The 24019-nt window shown below is 49.8% G+C and overlaps 1 protein-coding gene and 1 pseudogene across 2 annotated transcripts; one reads left to right on the forward strand and one right to left on the reverse strand.

Annotated features, from left to right (window-relative positions):
- Positions 1-7158: 7158 nt before the first annotated feature.
- CDCA8 (cell division cycle associated 8) lies at positions 7159-12217 on the reverse strand (the record flags this gene model as incomplete). Its single annotated transcript, XM_079543466.1, has 10 exons — positions 7159-7203; positions 7550-7636; positions 8054-8180; positions 8368-8466; positions 8712-8791; positions 9464-9597; positions 9909-9984; positions 11541-11581; positions 11925-12053; positions 12136-12217. 10 exons carry the CDS (start codon positions 12215-12217, stop codon positions 7159-7161), a joined length of 900 nt encoding a protein of 299 aa, XP_079399592.1.
- A 9020-nt stretch (positions 12218-21237) lies between these two features.
- Positions 21238-24019, forward strand: LOC306952757 (leukocyte immunoglobulin-like receptor subfamily A member 2; annotated as a pseudogene). Its single transcript has 7 exons — positions 21238-21367; positions 21458-21493; positions 21694-21963; positions 22168-22445; positions 22723-23011; positions 23237-23580; positions 23840-24019. The product of its transcript is annotated as a leukocyte immunoglobulin-like receptor subfamily A member 2 (transcript).

Here is a 24019-nt window from a genome sequence, read left to right on the forward strand (position 1 = left end):
TCCACAAACACCCAGCACTTGGTCTCTCCTGATTAGGATACTCAATTAGAAAACTGGTCTCATTATTCCATTTATGTTCCCAGTTTCTTATTTAAGGGCCTTTTCTTATTTAATGGCCCTCCTGCAACATCCTCCCAATGTGCCAACATACACCTGAGAGGTGTTTGGTTTGGTTTTCTGTTTGTTTGGTTTGGCTTTTTTTGCTGGTGGGAGAGCAACCTCTCCACACCGAATAACTAACTAACTAACACTAGAGGAGCATACACGTGCACTATGGAATTTCGAGCCACAATTCTTTGTAGTGTGGTTCTCTGTGGCTCCACTTCTGTGTTCTGTGACCACAAGGGTAGAAGAGAAAAGCCTCTCTGAAAGAGGCAGCTGGAGATTCGAGGAGCGACAGATGCTGTGCTCCCAGGGAGCACATTCGAAGAAGTCGGGAGAGATCCTTTCTGGACTGCGGAGAAAATAACCCCCTCCGGAGGAACGGCAGCAGGCTGAATTCGGACGTTCTCGGCTTCAGAACGGCACGACTTCGCTCTCACGGCTCGGAAGTGGCACTCGCGGTGAAGCGCTCCGGAGCGATTGCCGTTGCTGCCCGAGAAGTCGCGCTTATCGCCGAATGCCGCTTTCAGCCTCCAGCCGCGGTGTCGTGTTCCTCCGTCGCCGAGAAAGGGCGACTGTCCCCGGCAGCTTTTCTCCGAGTGTCACACAGTGACACTCATCAGTCACCTCCTGGATAAGTAAGTCAGTTAGAGTCTTATCCCCAAATATACCTCAAAAAGCAAGCCTGGAGCCAAGAAAAAAAAGAAGGGTTCAGACCCTTGTGTATTGCCATACTTAACAAGAATACTCCTGCATAATTGTCAGTCCCTGATAGTATTCCTGTTTTATGTACTAACTAGATAACAGAATTCTTGCATAGAAATAGTAGTACTAAAATGCAAAGTCAGACACATAAATATTTGCAAATGCTAGATTTAATATTTCCCAATGAAATGTTATTCATGTGCTATTGAGGATCCATTATTGTACAGCCTTGAATCATATGATCACTTGCCATTTTTTGTCAAGTCTTCATCTTAGGTACGGAATGTAAGTCGCTTACTTAGTCAGCAACTTTTCAATCTTTTACATTTTTCTGTTCTGTGAACAGCCCGATACCTTATTTACCGCACAGTATTCAAACTGTGCTTTGAAAACAGAATAGTTAGAATCACAGAATCATAGAATCACCAAGGTTGGAAAAGACCTAGAAGATCATCCAGTCCAACCGTTCGCCTATTCCCAATAGCTCCCACTAAACCATGTCCCTCAACACAACATCCAGCCTTTCCTTGAACAGCCCCAGGCTCGGTGACTCCACCACCTCCCTGGGCAGTCCATTCCAGTGTCTGACCACCCTTTCTGAAAAGTAATACTTTCCGATGTCCAGCCTGAATCTCCCCTGTCATAGCTTGAAACTATTCCCTCTGGTCCTATCACTAATGACACGAGAGCAGAGGCCGACCCCCAGCTCATTACAACCTCCCTTCAGAAAGTTATAGAGAGCAATGAGGTCTCCCCTGAGCTCCTCTTCTCCAGGCTGAACGTTCCCACCTCCTTCAGCCTCTCCTGTGTTCCAGACCCCTCACCAGCTTTGTTGCCCTCCTTTGAACACGTTCCAGGGCCTCAATATCTTTCTTGCAGTGAGGGCCCAAAACTGGACACAGTACTCGAGGTACGGCCTCACTAGGGCTGAATATAGGGGGACAATCACCTCTCTGCTCCTGCTTGCAATGCTGTTTCTGATGCAAGCCAGGATGCCATTGGCCTTCTTGGCCACCTGGGCACATTGTCGGCTCATATTCAGCCGAGCATCAATCAATACCCCCAGGTCCATTTCCTCTACGCAGTCCTCCAGCCACACCGCCCCAAGCCTGTAGCGTCGCCTGGGGTTGGACCCGGCATTTGGCCTTGTTGAAACTCATCCCATTGGCTTCAGCCCAGCTCTCCAGCCTGTCCAGATCCCTCTGGAGGGCCTCGCTACCCCCAGGCAGATCCACACTTCCAGCCAATTTGGTGTCATCTGCAAATTTACTGAGGGTGCACTCGATGCCCTCATCGAGGTCATCAATAAAGATATTGAAGAGGACAGGCCCCAGCACCGACCCCTGGGGAACACCGCTCAAGACCAGTTGCCAGCTGGATTTCACTCCATTCACCACCACTCTCTGAGCCCGGCCCTCCAGCCAGCTCCTCACCCAGCCAAGAGTGTACCCATCCAAGCCTCGGGCTGCCAGCTTCTGCAGGAGAATACTGTGGGAGACAGTGTCAAAGGCTTTGCTGAAGTCTAGGTAGACCACATCAACAGCCTTTCCCTCATCCACCAGATGGGTCACTAGATCATAGAAGGAGATCAGGTTGGTCAAGCAGGACCTGCCCTTCATGAACCCATGCTGGCTAGGCCTGATCCCCCGGTCACCCCGCACATGCCGCATGATCTCCCTCAAGACAATCTGCTCCATAACCTTCCCTGGCACCGAGGTCAGGCTAACAGGCCTGTAGTTCCCCAGATCCTCCTTACGACCTTTCTTGTAAATGGGAGTCACATTGGCAAGCCTCCAGTCTTCTGGGACCTCACCAGTCAACAAGGAGCGCTGACAGATGATGGAAAGCGGCTCAGCTATCACCTCCGCCAGTTCCCTCAGCACTCTCGGGTGGATCTCATCTGGCCCCATCGACTTGTGACAGTCCAGTTGGAGCAGTAGGTCTCTGACTGTTTCTTTCAGAATCACAGGGGGGGGTTAGAGTGCTCCCCAGCCGAGATTACCAGGTCAGAGAGAGGAGTATCCTGAGGATAACTGGTCTGACTTTTAAAGAGAGACGTAAAGAAGGCATTCAGAACCTCTGCCTTTTCCTTATCCTCAGTGGTCACATTCCCAGCCTCATCCAGCAAAGAGTGGATATTCTCCTTTGTCCTCCTCTTACTGTTAATGTATTTATAAAAGAGTTTCTTATTCCTTTTCACCCCAGCGGCTAGGTTAAATTCAAGCTGGGCTTTTGTCTTTCTGATTTCACCTCTACACATCCTAACGACTTCCTTGTATTCATTCTGAGTGGCCTGTCCCTCTTCCCACAGGCGGTAGATTCTCTTTTTCTCCCGGAGCCTCAAGAATAGCTCCCTATTCATCCACGCCGGTCTTCTTCCCCGCCAGCTCATTTTGCAGCTCAGGGGGACTGCCTGCTCCGGCGCCCTTAAGACTTCCTTCTTGAAGAGCAACCAGCTCTCTTGGACCCCTTTACTCGCTAAGACTGAATGCCAGGGGACTCCCCCTATTAGTCCCTTGAACAATTCAAAGTCCGCCCTCCTGAAGTCCAAGGTAGCAATTTTACTATTCCCCTTCCAGGCTCCACCATGAATCACGAAGTCTATCATTTCATGGTCACTCTGTCCAAGACAGCCTCCAACTTCCACATCCCCCACCAAACCTTCCCTGTTTGTGAACAGCAGGTCTAGTGGGGCAGTTCCTCTTGTGGGCTCTCTGACCAGCTGTATCAGGAAGTTGTCCTCTACGCATTCCAGAAACCTCCTAGACTGCTTCCTCTGTGCTGTGCTGTACTCCCAGCATATGTCAGGGAAGTTAAAGTCCCCCATGAGGACAAGGGCAGGCAACTGTGCAGCTCGTGCCAGCTGCTTATAGAATACCTTGTCTGTCTCTTCATCCTGATTTGGAGGTCTATAACAGATGCCCACCAGGGTTCCTGTCTTGTCAGCCCTTCCTCTGATCTTTACCCATAGGGATTCAACATTATCGTCCCCAGTCATAACCTCAGTAGCGTAAAAGCATTCCCTAACGTAGAGAGCCACACCGCCACCCCGCCTTCCTTGCCTATCTTTCCTGAAGAGTTTGTAGCCATCCATTGCAGCGCTCCAATCGTGGCAGCGATCCCACCACGTTTCCGTTATAGCAACTAGGTCATAGTTTGCCTGCTGCACAATGGCTTCCAACTCTTCTTGTTTGTTGCCCATGCTGCGTGCATTAGTGTAGATGCACTTCAGCTGAGCCCCTCGCCTTTCACCTAATCCCAATACCACTTCCCCAGGCTGCTCTCTAGCAGGCCTGGCTTTATCCCCTTCCCCCTTCCTATCTAGTTTAAAGCTCTCTCTACAAGTCCCGCCAGCTCCTGGGCAAGTATCCGTCTCCCTTTTGGAGACAGGCAATTCCCATCAGCAGACCTCAGGCCAGGTGCCGAGTAGACTGCCCCATGATCAAAGAATCCAAAATTTTTGCGCTTGCACCAGCCTCTCAGCCATGCATTTATAAGATGGCTTTTCCTGGTCATCTCAATGCTCGTCCCTGCCACCAAGGGAATACTGGCAAACACTACTTGTATGCCCGCTCCATCAACCCTTTTACCCGCTCCTCAACCCTTTATTGCTAAAGGGACCCCCATCATGTCCCTGTGGCAGATCAGGACACCTCCTTTGGTGCCTGATATCGTTATGCAGCCGCAGACATCCGCCCAGAAGGTGTGGTACAGGCGGCCAGGACGTGCCCCAGTACAAGTGGAAGTGTTGACCCAGGATAGAAATACGGCCTGTATCTTGCCCTGGAGAGCAGACCTTCCCTCCTGGTACCTGTGAAACATCTGTATTACTCCCCGTGAGTCTGTGAGCCTTCAGGACCACCGGAAGGAACAAAATGCCATCAAGCGTTCCAGTGTTGCTGTCAGATCACGTACAACACCCGGTGATGGTCTGCATGGGACTGATGGAACATAGAACGGACCTGCACCTCAGGACCTCATGCCTCCAGTCACATCATCGAGCACTGGCCCATAGAAGAATATAGACATCCACTAATCATCACTTGTCTTGAATTGTACCAACACACGTCGTGATAAAATTGTATAAGTGTCGTGATATACCGGATCTCTGTATTAGGGAAAGCTTACCCTTTAGTTAACCTGATCATTGGTTCACTTCATGAAGGGGTGGAGTGTATGGGAACTGCTGAGTCACAGCCTGAACCTCTGATTGATCACCTGAGGCGAGCCATGAGTCAGCCAGAGGAGCACAGGTGAAGACAATTCAGCCTGGCTCTACCCCTCCTAGACCTATTTAAGAGCTGGCTACCAGAGGGAAAGGATCTCTTCTGGAGATCGCCTCTATTGGTGTTTTGTAGTGAGCCCAGCTGAAGGGTAAGCCTTTCATTTTATTCTCTTTTGTTATCATTGTCTACTTTGCCTAACTCTCTTGATTATATTGTGATTATAAAATCTTGATATCCATTGATTATACAGGGGCCCTGGAGTTTGAGAGCGTAAGCGTGTACTGCACTGCTGCAGTGCCTTGAGCAGATCCTTAGCATTATCACAGCAGTAAATAAACAACTCAGATTTAACTCCCAGACTAAAACATATGCTAGGTGAAAACAATATTGCAGAAACAAATAAAATTCATTTCATGTATAAATGCATAAATACACAGAGTCAAAGAACATGTGTGAAAGCTATCAGGAAGCCATGCTTTACAGGCTTTTGAGATTGTTAGAAAAATCCAAAAAAGAGAGCAAGAAAAATACTAATCCAGTTATTTCATATGGAAAATAAGAAGACAGTCCTGCTAAGCTATTGGAAGTTTTCCAATTAAATTCAGCTAGGCCAAGAGCGCCAAGGGCAGACAAGTTCAGGATTCGTGTCAGCAGGACATTATCGAGCAGCTGGTCTGCAGAGCAGAGTTTTCAAAACTGTGCAGCTAGTCTTAATCTCTTCTGTTTGCGCCGCCCTGTCCTTACCCGGCGGTGGGCACGGGGACGGGGTGGCTTACCTGAGCTGCAGAAACGTCCGCGGGCAGAAGCGCCGAGAAACGAACGGTAAACATTTAACTGACGAACGCACAGAGCGACAGAGAGACGACCGCCGAACGGCGACTGCGAAGGACGGCTTGGTGCCGACGGGGGACGGACGGGCCCCCGCGCCGTCTTCCCCTGAGCGCTCGGCGTCCCAAAGGCACAGGGCGGCGGCGGGGACGCGGGGCGGCGGAGCGCCACTTTCCCCGCACGGAGCCCCACGTCTCCGCCAGCGCCATTGCGGCGCCCCCGCGGCCGCCATTGGCGGAGAGCCCGCGCTCGGCCCCGCCTCCTCCGCGCTGCCATTGGTCGGCCCGCCGATCGGGGCAGGCACCGCTCGCGGGGTCCATTCTGTCCGCGGTCGCGCCGTCGCTGCGTCATCACCGCGCGCGTCCCGGATGGCCCCGGCCCGGCTGCCCACGCCGATGCCTGTCGCCGCGCGCCCACTCCGCTTCCGGGGCCACGGGAGGAGGAGGGCGGGGACGCGGGGGATCGCGGCGATGCCGAACCCGCGCCGCCTCGCTCCGTGCGGGCCTTCCTGGAGAGCGGCGAGCACGGGCCGCATCCGTGCCGCCAGGAAAGCGCTGAGCGGGGGTGCGCGGCGGTGTTCAGGGCGGGATGATGCGCGCTTTTTTTTGTGCCTCCGCCGCTGTTTTTGGAGCGACGAACGACTTCGGGTTCAGCTGCTGATGATTTGAGGAAAGCAAGAACCAAAGGTGCACGCCTGACTGCCAGGCTCCAACTCGCCTCGATCAGCACCCCTCTTTTGGGGCTGCCCGGCTCAGCTAGGAGCTGCTCCTGGACACCAGGCGGGTCACAGAACCACAGAATCGTAGGGGTTGGAAGGGACCTCCAGAGGTCATTGAGTCCAACCCCCTGCCAAAGCAGTTCCCTACAGCAGGTTGCACGAGTTAAGCCAAACGCTACTGCCACATAGGTTGCAGAAGCGATTTTAGTAGTGTGTGCAAGCAATACACTGCAGAGGAAAGAACTATTGCTAACCCACTCCCTAGAGGCATACAGGGCTCAAACAGGATGGGAAATGAATTTGGGTGATGAATATTGGTTAGCTAGTAGCTGCCAGGTAGCTGTGACTCATGCCAGCTACAACCAAATCACTCTGACAGCTGGAAAGGGACGCTTGAATATTAACAGCATTGTCAGTTATACAGCACTGGTCTTAACTGCTTTGCTCTTTCTTTTTTTTTATTATTATTATTTTGTTTTGTTTAAATGAATGCTCACAGAATTACAAGACACCAAATAAAACGTACTTGCAGCTTATAGTAGTTCCACATTTACAAAAGGTGTTGACATTCATTGCTCTTCACCTATGGGTTTTTGCACTGCTACAAGCTTGTGCAAGACGAACCTAGAAAGAAAGAGCAATTCATCAAGAGATTATAACACACAGCCACACTTCCATTTTCCACCTGGAACAGAGGACACCTTTAGTTTCGATTCAGTTTTTCAAAATGCTGACAATAGTTATTTTTCTACAAGTGTAAAATTTTATCCCTCCTTCTCCTTCCCTTCCCAGTTCATGCTGCTTCTTCACCAGCGGTAGGAGCTAAGATACAAGACTTGAAATAAGAAGCTTCTGTTACAGCTCAGTAGCTTAACAGTTAAGGACAATAATTAAGGACAGAGACAATGCTGCATTACAGCTTCAGATCTCGAACAGAAAAAAAAAAAAAAGAAAAAAAAAAAAGACTTACAGACAGCTTCTTCATAATGCCTCGTGCCTCTGGATTGAGATGAAGAAGATTCTTCTTGGTCAGATCACTTGCTGTTAAACGAATGCTCTGCAAGAAGCCAAACACCACCAAATCTCAGGTTTCCTGGTTGTTTCGCTGCAGCAGCTACAAGCAGCAAAAGTAAAACTCCATGCACACTAGGAGGCCGCATACATGCCAAGAGCCACATGCAGCTTGACCAGCTCATCCCGTACTGCCCTTGGTGTGCTGACGCGGCACTGTGAGCAGAAGCACAGCACAGCACAGTCTGCATTCTGCTTAGACCAGAATTCTTAGACAGCTCCCACTGCTGACTAAGAACTTCTTCAGGCTCTTTTTAAGCAGCATTTACCTCCTGATAAGCTGCGGTGACACAAGTAATCAGGAGAGAATGGATGAACAGCAGTCCCTTGAAACTGATAAGGCCCCAAGAAGGCACAGGCTCTCCTTACTGCATAGATTTTACAGACTCAAGTTTGATTTTACCTCCCCTCCTCCAACAGGAACGGTAATGAAGATATCATTGCTATCAGCAAGGGGGCTGCCATTAGCAGAGATGGTGTAAATACGTTCAGTTACTGCGGGTGTGCGCAAACCCGGCATCTTGAAAACTCTGGAAAAAACAACAGGTAAGGAATTTTACTGCAATTTCTTAGAGCACTTGGACCAAAAGTCTTCCATTGCAGTTTCAAAGTGCTGCTGGAAAATATGCTGCATACAGACAACCAAGATGTAAGGAGTAAGCAGCAAGGCACTCCTCTGTGTAAGAAATTAACAGAGAAATGCAATAGAATACAGACCTGGAATCAAACCTGGGTGTGACGATGGAGGCGCCTCCTCGAGCACAGAGATTGAGATTTCTGCCAGTAGCCGGAGTGATAAAGCTGCTTTTGCTTGATCTGCTTAAAAGGAAGCATGTAAGCAGAGCCCTGCTCTCAGAAGAATAATTTTAACGGACACGTAAGCACTGTCTTACCAAAGACTTAGACGAGACAACCCAGGGTTCTCACAGATCGCCCTACGGCACGCCATGCCCACACCACCCAGCCTGCTAGGCCATGCACCGCCCCATTCAGCAGCTACGTTAGCACCGCACCTTTACTCTCTGCTTCTGAAATCCTGCCATAAAACTCGTCGCCGTTACCTTTGACTCATGCGTTTCACTCTTGCTGAAGGAGCTCTTCTGCTCCTGGACGCTGGTGCTTTTTTAGTGGACATCCTCACCTGAAACACATTAGCTGCCAAGTCAGTCATTTCCTTCTCCAGGGACAGCCAAGTCCGCACCGAGCAAATGCTCCCATACAAAAAGCTTGGCTCAGGAGGCTCCTTCCTGCAGCACGGGAGTCTGACACAAGCCACGGGACAACCTTCTGAGACCTTCCCCATTCAAGTATTACCCTTACATCCTTTCCCCAAAGCTCAGCTGCAGAACTTCAGGAGGATAACAGACCACCTTAACTTCCACTCTGACTCAAGACGGTTCATGTATTTACCACTGCCCACAGCACAACTCAGAAACTACAAAGCTGAAAAGCACTGCTGGTAAATATTTTCAACATGGCCCAGACTGTTCTGCTCTAGGGAATATCACTCCCTGCATACAGCAACGCTGAAGGCACCCACTCAGATGAGAAGGGTGAGACTCTCATGTGCAGAAGTACAACAGGAATAAAAGCAGAGGTTACCTGCAGTGCAGTCACTGCTCACCACAAGTAACAGCACTGTCTGCCAATGAAAGCCAGCTTGCAGCATCACCGGAATGATCAGGAGGCAACAGCTTTTTCAAAGTCACCCTTACAGCATCCTGCACAGCTGTCCCACCATAGGCATCAGCATCATCTCGGTACATAGTTTATATCCCGGGAATAAAAGCCATCACAAAGAGCAGCTGCTTACCTTTCCGTTTCTTGGATTAGTACTTGCAGCTGCTTGCTCCAGAAGTTGGCCATCGTGTTTCGCTTTCTTTGCTGGAGGAAGCAAAGGAACCTCTGCTGCTTCTTCAGTAGCTTCAATACCCTGTTTAGATTTTTCTGTGAAAAGGAGAAAGCACTATTCAAGTTGACAGGAAAAAAAAAAACAACTAATGAGGCATAATTGACCATTAGCTAAGGTAAGGAAATGTACTACAAGCTTCTTTTGGCAACAGCTTGCTTCCAAACTCTGAATTCTGATGACAACAATAAAAAGAACACGGCTGTGAATTATTCAGAATGCTTTAATTAAGGCAAGTAAAACTACTTCAGGTTGCAGGAGTAAAGGTAGAATTGCATCCCTGTCTGTAAATGTAGCGAAGGCTGTAGCTAAGAACCAAATCAGCATTCACAGAATGTTAACTACTGACCTTTCGTGACGATTTTCAAAGGAGTCTGGATAAATTCTGCTGTCAGCTTGTTTATTTCTGTTATTCCCAAGTCTGCCTAGAATTAAGAGGTCATAATATTGTCAGGATGATCAGTACTGCGAGTTTGTGATGAGTCAAAGTTGCAGGCAAAATCTTTATAACTATTTCACAGCAAAAATATCTTTACGTTCTTCTGTTGCGCTCAAACGAATTCCTTCCTCATTATTCCAGACACAATGGATCTCGTGCCCTTCAGCACCAGCACGCCTTGCTGGGCAGCTGTGAGCATGCTTCACCTACTCCCTGCTGCTCAACACCACAGCAATGCTTCAGCTTACTGAGAGGCGTGTGCTCTTCCAGAGGCCTAGGAGCAAACCCTCTTGGTGCGGGGCTCCGCAAAATGACTCCAGGAGAGCAGAGCAACCTTACAGATAGCAGGAGAGAAGGGCTGGTGCGTTAGGGAACAGCAATCACTGTTTGTGATGATGGAGAAGCCAATGGAGAGTTGATTATATCGCATTTAGTTCTTTTTTTCCTTCATGACCATCCCTGAAGAATGCTAAAATGCAGAGAGGATTGGCAGAGGCGCTCTGGCAGAGGCTGCCCAGAGCGAGCCCGTTGCTGTACGGTGTACATGGGCAAGAGCCCTCAAAGCACAGCTGGCACACCTGTCTGCTGTTTGTATATAATCTGGCATGGTTTAAGCCTTAAAAGCTACACTCCTGAGGGTGCTAATGCTTTTATGCCCTCCAATGCCTTCCCAGGGAGTCTGTCAACAGCAGAGAGATGTTTCAACAGGTTTTCGAGTTTCCCTCCTTCCTTGCTTTTCCTTTCCCCCCCCCCAAAGTTTCTGGACATTTCTGGAACATCCCAACCAACACAATCTCATTGTTCACAGTGTCACATTTTCGGAACGTGCTTTTCGTTATCAGTATCGACTGGGGATATTCCCCAAAGCTGGGTAGCATCAAGTGGTAGAGGGTGTGGAGGAACTCAGGAGAAAACTCAGAGAAGTGGATACTCCCAGTGCCACGGAACTCCCCTCCCAAACTCCTGCAGAACCCTGAGAGGTTAGACCAGTATTGAAGAGAGGAAAGGTCGCGGCCTCAGCAGACCTAGGGAGGCACAAATTATTTGGGGCCTGGCTCAACAGCACGCGAGGGAGTTTGAGGAGCTGCTTCGTAAACAATCAGCACTGAAGCACAGCTCCTTTCAGCACCTTGACTGATTCATCCAGTTCAAACCGGATGTTTAAAGGAAAGGCCCCCTCCACACGACATGCTTCTGATGCCACTTGTAGTAAGCGGCTTGTGGTGATCACACAACGGGCTCAGGGGGGAAACCGCGACCATCCAGGAATTCTGGGAGTGACCTGGAAGGTCCTTTCCAACCTCGGCGATCCCTTAGCGTGAAGTTAAGCAGGCCCACAAAGCCGGGCAAGGAGTAGCACGAGCACGCAAACCCTGCAGGGGACACTGCAGCATCTCCTCCCGCTAAGCCTTAACGCAGTTCAGATCCACGTGTGCAACCCGCGCTATAGCAGCGGCGCTCCTGCGGATACACAAAGCCTTCGTCTCCTCCAGGAACGCACCGCGCGCCGGGGAAAGTTTCCCATTCGCGCCGGATACCTACCGTCACCGCCTCCTCCAGGACCTTCCGGCTTCCCCCTTCAGCTAGAAAGAAGACATGTCTGTTGGAAGCGTCGCTGCGGTGCGCAGCCGGGACAGCTCCCGCAGCGCCCGCAGCCGCGCCGTAACGCCGCTGCAGGAGCGGACAGAGCACAGCAGGCGTTCCGGCGGCGAGCGAGCGGCCCCGGGCAGAGGGGACGGCGCACCTGCCCGCGCCCACCCGCGCTACCGAGTGGTAGAGGTACAAGTAGCTACAGCGCTACTGTGCTCGCGCGAGCCCCGCGCGCCGCGTCCCACCGCTCCTCAGCGACGGCCTCCGAGCGCTGCTCCAGGGCAGCCCGCCCGCGCCCCCCGCCCGGCGCCCTCCGCCCACGCCCCCCGCCGCTACCGAAGAACTGCAGCCAGTTCATCTCGCGGAGCGCCACGGGCAGCCGGAGGAGCTCCACGTCGTACAGGTTCTCCATCTCCTTGACCAGGCGCTCCCCGTTCGCTCTCAGCTGCTCCACCCGGCTCCTCACTGTGGGGACGGACGCGGCGTCGGACGCGGCCCGGGCCCGAGCGCGGAGCTCGGCCCGGCCCTCGGCCCGCCCGCGGCGTACCCTCCCGGTCGAAGTCCTTCAGGAAGGCGCTCAGCTTCCTGCCGCGCGCGCCCGCGGCCGCCTTCCTGCGGGCAGGAGCCATGAGGGCCGAGGAACAGCGCGAGCGCACCGAGCCCCGCTCCCGCACGGCGCGACGGCACTGCCCGCTCGCGCCGCGTTCAACCGCCGCCCGACGCGCGCCCGCCGTTCAATCGGAGCTCCGCGAGCGGCGGCGCAGCCAATCGGAGCGCGGCGTGGCGTGATGACGCGTGGCGCCATGGCAGCGACGGCGGATGCGGTCGGGCCGGGCCGGGCCGGGCCGGCGTGGCCGTTGTGCTGCTGCCGTACAAGGAGCGAGCGGCGGAACCGGGCCTGGCCGAGCTGCTACGGCGCGGGCCCCGCTGCCCGTCGTCGGGCGACGCGCTGCAGAGCCTGCGGGACGCGGAGCGTTACTACCGGCGCCTGCGGCCTCCCGTGGCGTGGCTCCCCGGGCAGGGCTGGGGGCGCGGGCAAGGAGGAGTTTTCGGAGATGAGCGAATGAAGGGAAACGAGCTGCGCTAAAAGTGACGTGCTTCTCGGGCTGCTGAATTCGCAGCTACAGAGCTGGCCTTGGCTGCCGGTTACAGACGCCTTTCGACAGACTTCGATGCTTGGTACAAACAGTGGCTCTCCTGTTTCTCCAAATAACCCTGTGCGCTGTCCTAGCGTTAAGAACCAGACGGCACGCTAGTACTCAGTACTTTCCCTGAGATCACCAGGGTTCTGCGTCCTTGCATGTGGTCAGTCTTTCTGTGGTGGCTTCCAAGGATGCCCCCACACCTCCTCAAAACCCTCCCTAAATACCCAGAATGCTCCAAGACCTAACCCCCCCCCCCCCCTTCAAAGATCCCCAGGGGTTCATCCCCCCAACACTCCCCAAAGCCGTTAAGCTGGCCAAAAACACACACTGCATTTGCTCCGCGCCTTTCACGAGAGCGTGACAGTACAGTGGTTGTTCTGAGGCCTTCACCAGGTTGTTACAGTTGTGTGTCTATAACCAGTTAGCTGCAAGTCCATCTCCTAACCAATCAGAGTGCGAGAACGCACAATGTTAAAGTTCCATACGGCATTGTCACAGATTCCAAGCCAAAAATAAACACATCACTTAATTCCCACACCACTGGGATACCCCAACCTGTTCATGCACCTTCCCAGGGAAGTGAGTTCCTCTACCTGAGGCTGTCGGCTCTATTATCCCTTAGCGGGGAATGGTTTGTTCCAGGAACATCTTTATGGCCGAGCCAGACGTTGCCGAGGGTAGGGGAAATGCTGCTGGTCATCCGGTAAGCTGGCGTACTGTCACCAGCAGGTATTTAAGTCGCTCAGCCCCAAGCGTCTCCCTAAAATCTACCTGGCGACGCTGGAAGGGCAGCACAATGACAGTGGTAATGTAGAGAACTCAAGCTCAGAGGAAATGAGTTGAGCAGAAAGATAAGCTTCCCTTCATCATGAAGAAGTGATTTTCAGTATAAAAGCCAAGATTGCATTTACAGATTTGGATCTGTTCTACAGTAATTTCTGAACACAAGGTCTGGCTGCCACAATGCTAAACCAATGGGGCTTGTGTTATCACAGAGGGCTTGTGAAAGGAAGAAAACAACAGGAACAGGACCAACTTCCAAATAAGATACTATAGCATATGAGAGCCAGGAAGTCATGTAGCAAGTATGTTAAATCTTTAAATTTGCAGGAGACAAGACAGTCAACTCAAATTTCCTTTTACAGTCTTGCAAGTGCTTTCTGCTGTGCTCTGTTTTGATTATTTCAGACAATGCATTTATCTTTATTAATCCAAAATGGAGTTACACAAAAACTATAAGCTTTGAAATTTTTTTGCTGAAGATAGTGGTGCCTTCCCTTTCTTTAATCAGACTTTTTTTAGATTACAAATTGTTGCACTGGAAACAAAGTCTGTTTCCTAGTCTTTTTAAGATGATTTATATGATTTTCCAACTACTTTCTTCCAGATTTCAGTTTGGCAAGAAAATGTACAAAAGACAGTAAATATATCAGAAGACTGCAGCACAATTTAGACAGGATTCTCAGAAAGAAGTTGTATAGATAAACCAGACAACAAAAGCCAAATGATCTATGCTTATTAGCTCAATGTCTAAGGAAGTTTCTTTATAAAATTCCTGCTAATTCCTTCAGTATGAATGGCTAGGATGGATGCTCAAGAAGTGCTGAGATGAATCATGAAAAGAACTGCTATACTGAGACCAGGAAAATGGTAAGCATGGGCATTAATTCTCAGTGGAATTTGCCAATACAATCAGTCTCCCACAAGCAACCATTTCATTTCAGTCTCTTATAACATGATAGCCTATTACTCAGTGTTTTACCAAGTCACTATCACTGTACTGGCAGCTGGGGACTCTTGTACAAAGCAACAGATTCATTAGCCCAGAGCACTGTGATAGCACAGTAGCAGAGCAGTGAGAGGTGTCACTGCTGGGAGTGGATCTGCTCCCTAGCCCCTGGCTCTCAGCAGCCTCATCACTAGTGACAGCTGCAGCCTTGCACATGGATTTACTCTGCTTGCGTCTCTGCTGTGCTCCCTGCAGCTGTCGGGCGCACACACAGCCAAAGCATACATGCTTGTGTCCCTGGGTCATGTTGTGCAGCTCTGCACAAACTGGGGCTAGGATTGTTTGCCTAAGGGATTTTTCTCCTTAAGACTAGCTGGTCACAGTACCACAGACAGCATCCTTCTGAGGGCTGAGCTGAAAGGTAAGAGAAAAAAAAGCCACACATGAGAAATGCCACAGGGGTCTGCATGGCACGCAGGAACTGCACGCTCCACACAGACTGGAGAAGAGTGAGTTGGTGTCTGCTTAGCACCTCAACAAGAACAGAGGCAGCTCCTGCGCAGCCCTGTGCTATGAGCACATTTCACTTGTCAGCATGAGCATGTAACCCAAGGATCCTGCTGATTGGTCCAAGGAGTCACATTCTTGAAACCATCCTAGAGACTGAACCAGAAGCTGAAATACTTCCTCAAACTACACCAGGGTCAGAAGTACACTGCAAGGATGACATACAGCCTCCATCCCCATGATCACCAGAGCGACCAACAGGAGGCACCTTTCATGTGTAGAAGCATTAGTTAGGAGTGGAGTTTGGGGCGTAGAATGGGCATGGAATATTGTAACGAATTCCTTGAATTAATTGTAATAACCACTCCTTACCTTAGAAATAGCATGAATATGCTTGTGTTCTTTCTATAAATAAAGATGTTTATCTGCTTTTGGTGCACAGGCTAGAAAGGAGTTGTCCCCCCTGCACCCGGCACCAAATAAACACACCTGCTTTATAACTGCTTTGTGGTTAGAGTTTGTTCCACAAGTCATTTCTTGTCTGGGAACACCAGACTTCAGCCCTGGATCAGGCAGCAACAGAGACGGAATGCCCACAGCCCATCAGGGCTGACTTGTGTGCCCAGATGGATCTCCCTTGTAATAACTGAGTTGTCCACACCTTTGGATGTGGTGAACTCTGGAACCTGGAAGTCTCTCAAGGGCCTGAAGGAAGAGAGGGGTGTCAAGGGGGGAAGCTGTGCCCTATGAAAATAACTTGTTGAGCAGACGTCCAGGCTGCAGGATGAAATTAGCAGGATGAGAAGCCTTATCCTTGATATCGCATTGGTTTTAAGGAGTTTCATTTGGAGTGGACTTTTTCTGGGAACAGAATTACATCAAAACTGGAGCCAACAAAAAAGGGCCAAGAGTCTTAGTGACTGAGGACTCCTCCCTGAGGGGCATTGAATTGGCTTGGGTCTCAGAAGGGAACATGGAAACTGCAGAATAGTAAGAGGCTTTGCATGCCCTAGAAAGACATTGGAGAGATGGGCAGTGAGGAAGACTGTTAAGCAAAACAGACCTGGCTGGCCTGAAAGGGTCAAACAGGGAACATGCGGCCCCTCCTGAAAGGGAAGGACTGTCATGTGAGACTGGCAAGCATAAGTTACAGCTTCTTCATTCCGTGACCAAGAGCAGAACATGTTCTGTGAAGAGAACGCCTTTTGATCTCTGTACTGATCATAATACACAAAAGAGTTAATTAAATAATGATGTATTGCTGTCAGCTGCATAAATGTTATCTGATTTAGGTATTGTATACTCGCATAGCAAAAAGATATAAAATGCTTGTAACAACAATAAACTTGGCTTATGCGCCACCAGAGCCTAAGCCCGTCTGTCCCAGGCGTCTTGAGCTGGTCTCCATCAGGGCAGTGCAAGCAGTGTTCTGCTCTGTCCTTCCAAATGGTGGCTGAGACCTGGAAGGAAGGAGGAGAACAGGTCAGTTAAGTGGCCGACTGCATGGATGGTTTCATGATCTTGGGAAGACCTTTGAGAGACCAGGTATGTGGGCATCTGATGAAATGCAACTGAGCAGGACCAAGGGCAAAACAGTTCCTGGAAGCAAGTTGGCTGGACTGATGATCTAGCTTTAAACTAGATTTGGCAGTGTAGGAATGGTATGTTGTTTCTGCATTAGATATCGAAAAAGGGAATTGACCTGAAGAAGTACAGCACAGTATATTTTGTCCTTAGAAATAGCTGGTTTGAAAAAGTAGAAATTGTATATTTCAGTCACATATTTTAGAAATATTGTTGAATAATGTGATTAATTCTCACTTGTAAAACTGTAATAGTTGCAAATAGTATATTTGGGTATAGTATTATGGACTAGAAAGGATTTTGTAAAGCTATTTTGTTTGGATAAGAGATCCTAGGCCAGGGCCTCCACACAAGGCTACCCACTCTGTGGGTAGGTTGGCATGCAACAGGCAGGCATCATGATACTTCCCTCTATCCTACTTCCAAACTTGTCTGTATCCAAGGACAAGCAGATGTCCAGAAATAATGGCTCAGTCATTGAGTGACCAAATGTTAGAAGTTAAATAATTAGCAATTTATGCTTAGCTAGCAAAAAATTATGTTTAGCCAGTATTTGTATGTTTAGTTGAGCATCAAGAAGATTTGTGAACCTGAAGTATGGAAGAAACCAGGGGAGAACAATATAAGGGTTGGGTAATAGACCTTAAAAGCTGTAATACTGTCTGTGCACCCACACTCCTGTTTACAGGATTGCAATTGTGAATAAAATCTGCTTTTATCAGAGATACTGTCCTGATAAGTTATTTGGCTATTTCTAACAGGGGAATGGGATTTTTTTCTGTGTGACAGAGAAGTGCTGGGGAACTCTCACTTTAGGAAACAGCAGGGAAAGATCTCTTAATTGTCCCAAAGGATCTCGTGAGGACACCTCAGAGAACATAACATTGCCAATAACCCAGCTATTAGCCTCTACCCCAAAGCATGCAGCCTGGGTAATAGGCAGGAAGAGCTGTGAGCCATGGGACAGTTAGAATCGTATGACGTAATTGTAATCACAGAGATGTGGTAGGATGATTCACATGACTGAGCATGATGATTGGAGGGCTGCAAGCTTTACAGAAGAGATAGGCAGGGAAAGAAGTATGGGGCATTTGCCCTCTATGTTATTAAGGGGTGGATAAAGGACAAAGAGCTGCCTCTGAGAAACAGTCAGGATCATGTTGAGAGTCGGTGGGTGAAAATCAGGGACTGAACCAATAAAGGACATCTAGTGATTGTGGTCTACTACAGGCTGATCAGAAGGAACCTGTGGATGAAGCCTTCTTGCTTCAACTGCAGGAAGTGTCATACTCATAGGCTCTCATCTTGATAGGGGATTTCAACTACCCAAATGTCTACTGGAAAACAATACAGCAGGCTGCAAGCAATCTTGAAGACTCCTTGAGTGTGTTAAGTATTACTTCCTGGTCCAGGTATTAGACATGTCAACCAGGGATGAAGCATTTCTGAACCTGGTGCTCACCAACTTAGAGGAGCTAATGAAAGAGGTTAAGACTGGAGACACCCTAGGCAGTAGTGAACATGCCCTGGTAGAATGTCATCTTGATAAGGATAGGCCTGGCAAAAAGCAAAATTAGGAGAGCGCACTTCAGACTACTTAATGGATGCTGGGTGAGATCCTCTGGGAAGCTGTGTCTTAGTGACAAAGGAGTGGAACAAAGCTGGCTACTCTTTAAGGATGCCTTTCTGAGATTGCAAGAGCTCTCTGTTCCCCAGTAGAGGAAAACAAAAAGAGGAGGCAGGAAACCAACATAGCTTGGCCAGGACCTGCTGGTCAAACTGTGGGATAAGAAGGACAGGTATAGACAATGGAAGCAAAAACATGTAGTCCAGAAAGAATACAGGGATTCCGTATGGATGTGCAGGGATGGAATAATGAAAGCCAAAGCACAGATGGAACTGCCCTTTACTTGGGATGTAAAAAACAAGAAGGGATTCTGTAGGTACTTTTGTCAGAAGAGACAGGCCAAGGAGAGCATGCCCTCTATGATAACTGTGAAGGGAGAACTGGCTACAACAGACATGGATAAGGCTGAGGTACTCATGGAGATTTTTGCCTCAGTCTTCACTGGCAGTCAGGATTCTCATGTCTCTCACATCCCTGAACCTCACATCTCTTAACTTTTTGGCGGGAACTGTGGGAGCAAAATCCCCCCCACTGTAACAGCAGAGTAAGTCAAAGACCACCTCGTGAGACTGAATGTGTACAAGTCAATGGGGCAAGATGACATACGTCCCATGGCCCTAGAGGAGCTGGCTGATGTGGTTGCTAAGCCACTCTCCATCAAATTGTGGCTGGCAGGTGAAATCCCTGTTGACTGGAAAAAGGAAAACATCACTCCCATTTTTAAGAAAGGGAAGAAAGTCCAGCTCCTCCCTTCCCTATGCAACTCTTAATATTCTCAAGGCTGGGGCACTGAGGCAATTCCTTCTCAGCTTTCCAGCTCACTGGGAGGACACGTACCCTAGACATGGTGCATCAGCTCCCCCCGTTTGTGTGTAGGCTTGACATCCAGTTGAGCTTTTCCAGGCGTCTGCTCCTGCTCTTCTAAAATGATTACTGAGGTTCTGTAGACTGCTCTGTATGCTCTTCTCAGTGGGGGAATTGTATTGGGTTTATGTGATAAGGTTTTGGTAGCAGGGCACTGCAGGGGTGTGAGCAGAGCCTAGAAGCTGCCTTAGATCAGATCAGAACCAGCTCCTGGCAGCTCCAAAAGGAACCTGCTGCTGGCCAGACCTGAGCCACGAGTGGTGCCAAGTGCCCCTGTGAGAGCAGATGTGAGAAGGGAAAAAAATGCTGCTAGGAGAGAGGAGTGAGACATGAGAGGGAAGCAGCCCTACGGCCACCAAGGTCAGTGCAGAAGGAGGTCAGGTGCCCCGGGCACAGAGCGGCAGCTCCCTGCAGCCCAGGAGAGGCCCACGGTGGAGCAGGCCATCCCCCTGCTGCCCACGGCACCGCACGGAGCAGATCTCCCCTTGCAGCCGTGGGGGAACCTGCGGTGCAGCAGTGGACGTGGACTGAAGAAGGTGCAGCCCACGGAGCCCCGCAGGGCCTGGGATGGAGCTGCAGCCCGTGGGGACCTGCTCTGAAGTAGACTGCCTTGGAAGGATAAACCCTGTGGTATGGACCCATACTAGGGCAGTTTTCAAAGAACCGCAGCTCGCACAGGGACCAGGAAGGATTGCATCCCATGGGAAGAGACTCCATGCCAAAGCAAAGGAAGACTGACAGTGAACAGTTGGCAGAGATAAGTGTTCTGGACTGACCACAACCCCCATTTCCAATCCCTTTGTGCCATTCAGATAGAGGAAGGTATTTTTACTCCTCTTTTTAACTCTCATTGCTCCAGTTGTTATTAGTTCTGAGTGCTGGGAGTGAGACAGTGGTGCTCAGCTTCCTACCAGTGTTAAATCACAGCAGGGGCATTATATGGTGCAGAGATCTTCCTCGACTTCAGTGAGACAGACCTGGAGTGCTAAGGCCTGAACAATGGGCCCTGAACCAATGCTGGCCTCTAGGTGAACCTCTCAACAAAGCATTATATGACATTACTATGTGATTATTAGCAAAATATATAGCTTAAATAAACTGTCTCATTAGCAGGATATGTAACTTAGATAAAATATTATACGAATGTATTAATTTTTGCTTGTTTCGAAGCATGATATCAAGGCCAAGTACACAAACTCCCTTGGTTCCTCCCTTGACCAGGCCCAGGGTGGAATCCAAAAGGAGAATGAAACCAGCTGTTTACATCCTTGAAGTTAGGTAAGCTTGTTTATTCAGCAGTGTAAAAGCTGGACCCTCTTACAGCAATACTGGAGAACTCACCTATGGATAGACACATCATTTAAGACCTCCCAGTTGCCAGGAAAGACTCTCCAAATCCTTGCTGTAACCAGGGCTCCTCAGCAATTGCAGATCTGGATGATGGTAAAGTACTGGGGCCATTGCTCTCTCTTAATCATTATGACTTTTGCTGTATAGTAATGACTTATAGCATTGACTTATTTCTAGTCTATTGCTTATTTTTTGTATTATCTTGAAATGAACAATAAAAACAAGTTTACTCTTTTGAACTTGATATATGTTTTTGCATCTATTGGCAAAAACCAGGCCCAAAATCAAATGATTAATAAAATAGCTGTTTTAGTGGCACACACCAATCATAATAATAAAAAAAGAAGAATACAAACAGTAAGTCAATTTTATTGAGCACCTTCAGAGACAGGATTTGTGCAGCTTGTTGTAGGAAAATCCGTTCAGCATCCACTGATAATACAGGAAAGTGTGGTGCCCAGTCTCTGAAGGAGAGTAAAATTCACTTGTTATTGTATCCCTGTCTTAAAAAAAGAGCAATTTAATTACACTATTTTTTTGCTCAGGCTTTCTCACTGAAATCTGCAAGGAGCCACGAGTCATTTCTTCCCCCAGTCTGACTTGCAAAACATTCTCTCGCAAGAGTTGAGAGCAGTCATTTCCCCAAGAATGCAGAGCAAAGAATGCAGAGCAAAGAAATAGAAACGAAGAGCCCCAGGAACAAATCAGGTTATCACAGGTGTCCAGTCCCAGGAGAGTTGACTGGGACGTTCTGGTTCCAGTTTGACCTTCCCAGCCCTGCACTTCAGAAACACACTTTCCATGGGGCAGAAAGTGGCCTGTGACACTCCTGATGGGACCCAAATGAAGCAATCTCTCTGCAAAAGAACAGGCTTAGTGTCTCCTGCCGGCATCTTCATTCGAAGAAACCCTGCTTCAGTTGAAAGACACAAGAGAAGCGTGATACTTCCTACAGCCTGTGTGCTAGCCTTCAGTGAGTGTCATTGGTTGTATGGACTATCAGCGGGGGTCACGATGTGCTCAGAGACTCCACAGATGATTATACAACCATTTATCTTGGCAGGTGTCTGGCTGGTTGCACAGAGTAAGGCTACAACAAGTGAGTATTATGTGGTGGATGGATGAGGAATTTGGATGCATCTCTGAGCCTTAATCCATCTCCCAGGGCTCTTCCTTAGCCTCACAGAACAAAACCCATCCCTGTATAGAGATGGGGTATGGAACTGGCTTCAGGCACACTACATGGCAGTGGAAAACTGGGCCTTACCTGTCCATCTGACAACTTCTCAGTCTCTGCAGGTGCCCCCACAATCTCCATCTTCCTGCAGCCACCTTGGGTGATCCCACTGGGAGACTCTACCACCATCTTTTGCAGGTATCTGTGCCATGGTGGGATCGTGGTACTGTACAAGGATGGGTACCAGCTCTGTACCCTGGAGCTACTTGATAGCACAGCTGAGTTCTCCTTCTCTCAGGCCGCCCCAATGGACAGAGGTCAGCTGCCAATATGTGGATGGAGGCAATGGGACTGTGCTGACTCGCATGACACCATGGAAGTCAGAGTGGAAGGTGAGGGATGTGCCAAGACCCTTCAAGTTGGGCAGACTGGGGGCACAAACAGCCACTTCCCCATCCACATGATGGGCAAGATTTTTCCCCTTTTTCCTGGCTTGGAGTGGTAGAGATGATCATCACCTCTGCCGGAGTCAGGTGGTGGAGTTATGGAAACCCAATGGCTCCTATGAAACTTCTCATGTCTTCTCCTCTCCCCACACAGTTGTCTTCCTAAGCCTGTTCTCTCTGTTCTGCCCAGTCATTAGGTCGCTGCAGGATCTGACATTATGCTCCACTGCACCATCAAACACTCCAAAGCTGTTTCCTATATCTGGAGGGCCAGGCAACTGCCCTCAAAATTTCAGTGGAATACACAGATTTCTACCTCTCCTGGGCGGATCACAGCAAGGGAGGCTGCTACAGCTGCCAGTACTACACTGAGGGAACTCCAATCAACTGGTCTGGAGTCAGCAATACACTGGAACTAGTGGTGAAAAGTGAGAGAACACCTCTTCAGCCACATCCTGTGGAACTAGAAACTAGGAGGTAGAGGAACAAAGCAGGTGTAACAGGGGCGTAAGTAGAAGATTACAGCTTCCTTCAGATGTCTTTGAGTCTTGTCAGCTCTTTTGAGTAGCTATAGGTAATCTATAGACATAATGTATCTGGCACACTGTTTGCATGGTGGATGTCAGGGAAAGCATTCAGTGCTGAGGTGGAGGGGCTGCCTGGTCTCATCCAGTTCTGAGAGCTGCTACCTGAGCCTGTGCCCAGAGTCACTGCTCCCCTGGCCCTCCAGCTCTGTGACTCGTCAGGAAGGTGCCATTCTGGGGACATCAGCCACAGTCCACTGCATGCGTCAGTGCCATCAGTCATGTTGCTGTACAAGTCTAGGAATGTCAGCATCCAGCAGAGAGCCCGGCCAGTCAAGGGCATGGCAACGTTCACCATCACTCAGGTAGCCTGAGAAGATGGGGAAGCCCATGCCTGCCCACTATGGGAATGAATCTGACCCCAGCAGCCTTTCGCAACTCAGCCCCTTTGCTGAGCTACTGGTGAGAGCATGAAATACAGCTGTGACCCCAGGCTGGGTCTGGGGACCTGCAGGCACACCAAAGGCTGTCCTCAGTACCTGAGTTGCTGGAAAAACTTGGACTTTGGACTGGGGGCTTCCCCCCAGTAGCATGGAGAGGATGTTCTGCCCCTTGGGGCAACTTGGGGTGAGAATGAGAAAGTGGTTGCAATGTCCTGTCCCTTTCCGAGTGCCTCACTTGTCCCCTCCTGACAGATCACAACTGGTCAGGCCCAGCCTGTCTCTGAAGTGTCCAGCTGGGGAGCAGTGTAACACTGTATTGCACCAGTGGAGTCCAGAGTGCCCAGTTTCACTTCTGGAAGAACTGGGAGATTGTAGGGGTTATAGAGCAAGGAAGCAACATGGCCACCTTTGTAGTACCCCATGTGATGGGGCACAATGGTGGGACCCATGCCTGCAGCTACTGTCCCTGGTCACAGCGGTACATCTCATCACAGCCCAGCAGCAGCATCTGGCTGACAGTTGTAGGCGAGGTCCAGCTCTGTGTTCTCATTAACCTCTTCATCCTCAGTGCCAGGACGCACTGGGTTGGGTGGCAGGTCAGAGACTGTGGGTAGGTGCACTTCCCCAGGAGCAGTGATGTGGAAAGTGGGGGCAGACAGAAGCCCTTGGGGATCCTCTTTGTTCCCTGTAAACCTATTCCTCTTTAGCCCAGGACTCCCCAGCATGTTACTTTATCCACAAGTCTGCTTGCCCTGGGAGCCCCTTGTGTCTCCCTTTTGTCCGCTTGGATGACCTGTTGCACCCATGGGAGTCCTTTGCTCTGGGAACTCCCTGGACCCTCCGGTTCCTCCTTAGAGGTCCCCATTTTCCCCTGGCATTCCAGTGACTGTCCTTTCCATCCCCTGCAATTATACCTGGAGCAACATGGTGCACCTGGCCCTTGAGGTGGAGGTCCTGATCCTGCTGGGGCTGATGGTAGCTGAGGCCGTGAACAGCCGAAGGAACACACCAGGACAGCTGCCGCCCCTGGAATGA

Source organism: Tetrao urogallus (assembly GCF_951394365.1).
Source record: "Tetrao urogallus genome assembly, chromosome: 16".
NCBI lineage: Eukaryota > Metazoa > Chordata > Aves > Galliformes > Phasianidae > Tetrao > Tetrao urogallus.